The 7,326-nt window shown below is 37.0% G+C and overlaps 1 protein-coding gene across 1 annotated transcript; it reads right to left on the bottom strand.

Moving 5' to 3' along the window:
• Positions 1-1,029: 1,029 nt before the first annotated feature.
• On the bottom strand, positions 1,030-6,320 carry LOC142160581 (galactose-specific lectin nattectin-like). The gene is made up of 6 exons (XM_075215452.1): positions 6,278-6,320; positions 6,141-6,197; positions 5,502-5,755; positions 2,682-2,816; positions 1,788-1,893; positions 1,030-1,347 (listed from the first exon to the last, which is right to left on the bottom strand). The coding sequence occupies exons 2-6, from the start codon at positions 6,193-6,195 to the stop codon at positions 1,247-1,249; spliced, it is 651 nt and encodes a 216-aa protein (XP_075071553.1). The 5' UTR covers positions 6,196-6,197; positions 6,278-6,320; the 3' UTR covers positions 1,030-1,246.
• Positions 6,321-7,326: the final 1,006 nt, after the last annotated feature.

Here is a 7,326-nt window from a genome sequence, read left to right as displayed (position 1 = left end):
GTCATCACAAGCTAAGAACCTGTGCCCAAAAGTGTGGGTGAGGCTAACCGGTAAGGAGCTACTGAAAGAGGTGCAAAGATATGCAGGAGTGGAGTCAAGGGCAGAAAGCCCAAGGAGGAGGTGGGCAGTGAAAATGGAGCAGAAGAATAGGTATAATGACAGGAGGGAAGAGGGCCCTGCTCGTAAGAGCTTACAACCTAAAGGGAGGGCAAACAGACAGCAGACACAAGGGGGAATCGGTGAAGAGGCTCTTGGGCAAGAGGAACGCAGATGAGAGAGGGTGAGGTAACCAAGCATAGACAGAAGGTTAAGCGGATGGCTGGTAGGCCAAGAATAGGTGACTTTTCAGTGCCCGTTTGAAGCTGCACAGACTAGGGGAAAGTCTGATAGACCCAGACAACAGTAGCCTGTTAATATGTAGGGAGAAGCATTAACGCTGACAAAAATATTATTTTTTTTTTGCTGTAGAAAGGGCTTTTCTCCCTTTCATAAATAGGCCCATAAGAAACGCTTCACCACAAGGTGATAAAAAGGGTCATGCAGTGAAATGATGTAATAGTGATGGTAGTAGTGTAAGTAACACAATCTCCCTGCAGCTCCTTGTCACCAAGCTGGATGCTGTGGGAGTATAAAGGTAAACGTAAAAGTATAATTGGTAGGTTATAGAGATGACTTTCTGTTGAGCTATCCAGAAAATGGAGATTGACTGTACGGATAAAGGATATCCAAGTTCCTTCAAAAAGATAACATCTTACTTATAGGTAGGGCATTTATTTCCTTGGAAGGCAGTCACATATGTGAACAGTGTGATTAAGACACGAGTGGAAGCTACGTTTTGGGCGCCATAGAATCGTCTCATAGATTGGGCCCTGATAATTTTAGATCTCTCTAGCAACTTAGTGCAAAGTATAATTTATTATTATTTTTATTAGTAATTAGTTATAAGGCACCAATATTGTACACAACATTCTACATTAAGACCATGTACATTAGTTATTTCATACACAAAACCACCACAAGCCATCACAGTTTACATTGCATTATGATTTTTTTTTATTATTGTATAAGTGATCTACACAGCAGGAGAGATAGAGCATGTTTAAGAGAGAGAATGAATATTATGCAGGGCCAGATTGAAGTGAGAGGTGCAGGTCATACGCAGCTTATTCCCAGAGCATCAATGTTGAAAAAGTTATTGCAATATAAGTGCAAACACAGCTTAAAAGAGCTTTTGCATGAAATTGGTCTAGAGCGCCATAGCTTTGGACTCAGGGTTTCCGCTGAACTCCCAGATGATGCAGACAAATGACAGTTGAGTTTTGCAGTTTAAAGAGACCCACAGACCGTCTGATAGGAGAAAACAAGAGATGGGTTTTAGTGACAGAGCAGAATATACCCACAAAACAGTTTTTCTAAATGCTCTCAGAGCTGGTCATCAATCTACATCAAAACAGCTTCACTGCAGTTCTCAAAGCAGTTTCGTTAAAAAAGCAAAACACCAACAACAATTACAAACAACAACAAAATGTCAGGGTAAAAGAAAATTGAATAAAACAACATATACAAGTCAAATAAAATTGCAAACTAAAGCTGACATTTGTAGGTCTTTAAAAAAATAAAATGTATTTATAATACTGTATATTGCATTACACAATTTTAAAACATATTTAAATATGTCATTTTGTTAGGCCAAAGTCCAGAAAATGTTCAGAATGTTTCACTTTTCATTTGGCCACAATGCTTTTCCCTCTAATTCCCTAATTTCTATAGTCTTCCCTTTCACTTACTTGACAAATACATTGCAGTGCACCATGTTCCCTGGTTCCGAGGATGTCCTTTACCCCAGTTGGTGTAGTCCAATCTGCTTCTATCCACATTAGTGTATCTAGAACCCTAAAAGATGGAGGAAGGTCAAGAAAAATACAATATAAAATTATTTCCAGTTATGATATAACATTTTTTTCTCCTATAAGTAAAGTGTGTAAAATCTAGTACATAAATCTGGCATGGCTGATGTGACACAGGGTCTGTACTGGAGGCACAGCTCATAGCAGAGATCTGATTATGAATATAAACTCTAAGGTGTCAGTTGGTGTGGCAGTAAGACTGCATGTGGCTCTAGTAAAAGCTGGAAAAGGGGGCCTTGAAGGGAATACTTGGAAGAGGTCACTGCTAAAGTAAAACGTTATTGTGCCTGTGAAGTGGGGTACAGTAAGGAGACATCCTGTCCTGTGAGACATCCAGCCAATCAGGAGGCTTACAATACAAGAATGTGTGTATTTGTGGGGCATGTATTCCAGGTTCACCTAACTGTTAGAGGGGAACTAAGGTGAGTTAGTACTGGAGAGACATAGTGTAGGATTATCTTCTGGTTTGTGTTTCAATACTTGAAACTGCAATCTGTGAAATGTGCCCTATTCTAATAGGAAAAATATGTTTACAGACTGAAAACTATTTTTACTCCAGGAGAAGTTGGCCCTATTAACCTGCTACATTATAATTTACATATTTATAACACCATATGCCACTGGAAAAAAATGTCTGACAAATAATCCTTTGTCTGCAATCCTTCCTATAGAAGTGCATCTTCATTTCAGAAAAATGTGGTTTGTGTGGCTATAACATGGGCCAACTCCTTGTCAATGAACCTAGGTCAAAAGTTGCCTTTCTGTGCCACTTACGCTGTTGGCTTTGTTTACGCCAATCCATGCATATTTCTGGTTTGTACAAAGACTCTTTCCCAGACGTCGCACTTGGTTATTAGCCCATAAACTGTGTATAGAGCTTAGATTTCCTCTACGGGATTTGCATTCACGCTATGGAGGTAATAAGAGAGTGCAATTAATAGGTGACATCAACTTTACACCGTAGCATCAATATTTAATGTCAATATAATAACATTTATAAATATAAATATCACACATTTATATTAACCCCAAAGAGACCAATCTAACCAATGACAATTATATTTTATTGGTCCAGCTTGTACTAGACCGAGGAAAGTTTCTATCTGTCTCTACCCGTGTGCTTTATGAGCCAAGTCATTAAAGGATTCTAATCATCTTAGATCAAACATACAAATTTAGAGATTAAACTTCTAAGGACAATATTTAACAGTTACAATCAAAATAACACATGTTTAATTTAATAAGTTTGGATTCAGTAAACATTTACAAAATGTGTTAACTATAGATGAAGATAGAGTTATGTATATATACTATCTGAGCTGTTAATCCTAAATTTGCCTGTTGTTGAAAATTTTCAGATGCATCAATGAAATAGGAATCTACGTTCATATATTGAGATAGACTGCCGCTCCCTGATACAACTGGTCAGAACTTGTGTCATATTTTCAAAAGATATTACTATAAATATACATGAAATATCTAAAATATGTCATCCACATCCCACACAGACAGTCTTGTATTGTTTTACTCTTTCAATGGTATCTCTTTTAGTTCAAATCTGTGGATCTATATAGATAAGCCATATTTTTGTAGAGCAGGTATATGGGGCTGTATGGATAAACTGTATTTCTCTCAAAAGGTGCTAATCTGCCCCCTAGATACTACATTACATCTACTAGGTTAAATGGAGGCAGTATAGTCAAATAGCCTTTTAAATAAGGTCATTATGCAAATTTCCCAAATTCCCAAGTATCCAATAATGCGGCAGACTTTCTTCCAGACCTTCATTACATCAAAGAGGCGATGAGAGATTTAGATGAGAAAGCTTTTTAGCAAATATTATCAAATGATGCCACTAGAACCTAGTGGCTTGAGTCCCCCTTGTCCAACGGAGTGATATCCAAGGAGATATATAACTTTTTTTGGATTAAGCACCCTGTTACACCATGTTACTGTTTATTGCTTGAACCTCTTCTATAAATTAATTATCTCTGCCACAATTGATTAATTCTTTTTTTTTATTAATCCTTACTAATTTTTTAACACAGGTATAATATATTACTTTGATTTAGGATACAATCTGCCACTGTACTATTTTTAGTGCTTTTTTTTTTTGTTTTTTTACATTTTAGGGACCTGACAATGTGCCAGTGAATATCAGCAGATGATTTGTATTCATAATAATTATAAAATTGTTATGGGGGTGTAACATACCAAAAATATGTTTTTCATTTCTAAGTGAATTCTGTCAATGGCAAACAAAAAAAGCATATTGTACTTGTCATATTCGTCCAGTACATATATGTGTGCAGAGAGGTAGGTGCCCCCACACTGTCAGTATTACATCGCTATCTTTGACAGCATTTCATAATTGATGTTTAACGTAATTAGTTGAAACAGAGTACAACTAGATAAGAGGATGATCTCATGTCACAACATGTTGTTGTATGTAGTATATCAGTAACAGATGTGTGTCTATGTGTTAGTTGCCCTCTTAGTTAGTATTCTAGTGAACAGCAACAGAGGATTTGAATTTATAATAATGCGCAATTTTTGCATAAAATGTTAGTGCCTGATCATTGCTATGGGGTAGTATACCCTTAATATGTCATTTTAATTCTAGGTTTATTTTGCCAATGGCTCTGTGTTAGTTGCCCTCTGCTACAATGGTTTCAGCATGGACTGTGTACAGAACAAAAGAAAACTGAACCACATATTGGACCTCATTTAGAGTCGGACGCAAAGTCCATTTAAGAAGTGTAGGAGTGGGAGTGTGCCGCAGCTTGGTAGGGTATTACGAGTGGCAAGCAACCCCAGTTACATCCCACTCATAATACCCTATGGAGCTGCGAGCAGTTCCTGCAGATAGCTAACGCTTGCGCCACCTAATTCCTGCCACACAGCTTTAGCCCTTTTTTGACATGTGTTGCGTCTGCGCCTCACTGCGACTAGGATGTATTTACATGGTCACGCCTTCACAATTCCGCGTTCCTCCCATTCTATCGTAGTGAGTCGCAAGCTGTCGCAAGTGATAATTGCGTCCAAGATGCAGGCGGATTTGGTGCTTTCTGCACATGCCTGGTAGTGTTTTTTTGCTGGATGCGCCTAAAACGGACTTTGCGTCCGACTCTAAAAGAGGTCCATTATGTGCTGATAGCAGAAAAGTAGAGATGGGAGAATAATGTGAAAATAACACAGAATGAAAAGTTTAATTCTGTAATGAGTAACTAACCCTAAAATCAAATACGCACTTGCTAATGATCATGACTAACTTGGGTCACTTACCTTTTGCCAATTAATTCAGATACAGCCATTTATATTTTAAATTAAAAGACTTTTTCTTAAAAGTATTACGCTATCCAACTGAAAATTGCATGAAATGCGTTGAACACACATTTTGACTGTTTCATTGTCACATTTGCTTTATATAGTTTGAGCAAAGTCACAATTGCAGGAATATTATAAAAACACCAAAAGTAATCAAACCATTCCTGTTTATTTCCTGTTAAACTAGATATTCCAAAATTTAACTCTATAAAAAAAACATACAGCTGCTGAACACACAACTTCCATTCATAGAAATATGATACAAACCTGAGCCGACCAGTAGTCCTTCTGCCAGTTAAAAGCAAGATAAAAGCAGGGTCCTTTGTGAGGACAGACATCAACATGCCCCGTTCCTTGCTCAATCACCATATTGGCATTGCGACATTTATGCGACTGGCAGTGACTTAGGTCGGAAGTCGGCAGGTCACCTGACATGTCACTTCCATCATCCTGGCTGCCTGGATCAGTTGTATCTTCTATGTCATCCTGATCAGATCTTTCTTCTAAGTCACCATAATTCTCTAAAAAAAGATTTAAAACTTAGCAATGGTTGAAACCAATGTATTTTACACTAGGTAACTGTCTTTCTGTTACTATTCATTTATATGGTCTGATACAATTAAAGTAAATGAGAAAAGATATATTTTTTCAAACTGTAGATACAATTTTGACCCAATTTGATCCACAACTTCTACAATGTTGCTAAATTTGGAAAATAAATAACAATACAATTGATAACAGATCAGTAAAAATAAAACACATTTAAAGTATTATTTTACTGTGAGCCTATTATATATCTTTGTAAATATGAAATGAATAAATATGAATGTATTAAATACAATTGTACACACATACTCTCAGCAAGCACCTTCTAATAGATGCAGATTGTATAGATTGTCAGCTCACCAGATTCTTGAGCATAGATGGTCCCCACCAAAAGCAGCAACAGGAGACGGAACATGTCTGTTGAGAAGAATGAATAGTGGTTATTTCAAGCTCTTCTTACTGGTTCTCAGAGCTGACATTAAATTTGGTTGTTTTACCTGGTCAGAGAATTGAGCCCTTTGTGTCCTCACAATTCAGAAGGTCTTCTCTCAGATGTGTCCTTTGTTCTCCCTTTTATACAATGATTTCAGGAAGTTGTGGGCTTACATGTATTAGATCATAATTTAGATATACCATGGAAGCCATGCCCAAAATGATGCAAAGTGTAAACTTTATAATCTATAACCACACACACAGTCCCTCATTACCCAAGTGCAACAACTTCAACTGTTTTTGCTCAATCTAAGTAGTTTTTCTCCTTTTAATGTATTCTAACAAAAACCTTTACATTTGAATTTTACATACAGTCTCTGTATATACATTAAAAACATACAAAAAGTAACAAAAACAAATTAAGCCAAAGCCCAAAAAAGATTGAGTTGAAGATGGACCTATACTCTGTAATCATACAGAGGTATAAAACTTGCTTTATTTTCTTCTACTCACAGTGGCAGAATGGTTAGCATTGCTGCCTCAGACCGCTGGGATGATAAACTCAATTCTGACCCCATGTTGGCGTGAGCTTATTCCTGGAGCTCCAATTTCCTCCCACAGTCCAAAGATAGACTGGTTTTAATTCTCTTCTGAAAAAATAAATCCGTGTATGTTCCATGCTGTACAATATAGATTGTAAGCTCTAATGGAGCAGGGACGGATGTGAATTATTACATATTCACTGTAAAGTGCTGCATAATATGTCAGTGCTATATAAATAAATGTTAATAATGAATACAAATTTTATGTTGTCTTGTTTTAAAATAAATGCATTTTATTGGTTTAGTGTTGTATGTCTGTATTATGTATAACAGAGTTACATTAATATCCCGTCCAGTGATCTGGTCACATTGAGTAGGTGTAGGGTCCTAGAGTGTAATGTAATTGTATCATCACCATGTCCAGTGGTCATGCCCTGTTGCGTAGGAGTAGTATTCTATAGCTGTATACAACGTAATATTATTATATGATGATGATGCCTAGTAGCAATGTCATACTGGATGTTTCTAGTGTCCTATGTACCCTGGGCTAAGGGGGCCTCCATTCCCCCGTG

This window comes from Mixophyes fleayi, chromosome 6 (genome assembly GCF_038048845.1).
Source record: "Mixophyes fleayi isolate aMixFle1 chromosome 6, aMixFle1.hap1, whole genome shotgun sequence".
NCBI classification, from domain to species: domain Eukaryota; kingdom Metazoa; phylum Chordata; class Amphibia; order Anura; family Limnodynastidae; genus Mixophyes; species Mixophyes fleayi.
Note: the sequence above shows the minus strand (reverse complement) of the source record. Positions and strands in the feature narration are given on the sequence as shown.

Bases quoted from the DNA above. Each gene is read 5' to 3' on its own strand.
- LOC142160581 (XM_075215452.1), bottom strand. From the start codon at position 6,195: ATGTTCCGTCTCCTGTTGCTGCTTTTGGTGGGGACCATCTATGCTCAA. The intron at 2,817-5,501 runs GTTTGTATCATA...TTACCTCCATAG, and splicing joins AGGACTACTGGTCGGCTCAG to CGTGAATGCAAATCCCGTAG. The intron at 1,348-1,787 runs GTAAGTGAAAGG...TTCTCCTATCAG, and splicing joins CACTGCAATGTATTTGTCAA to ACGGTCTGTGGGTCTCTTTA.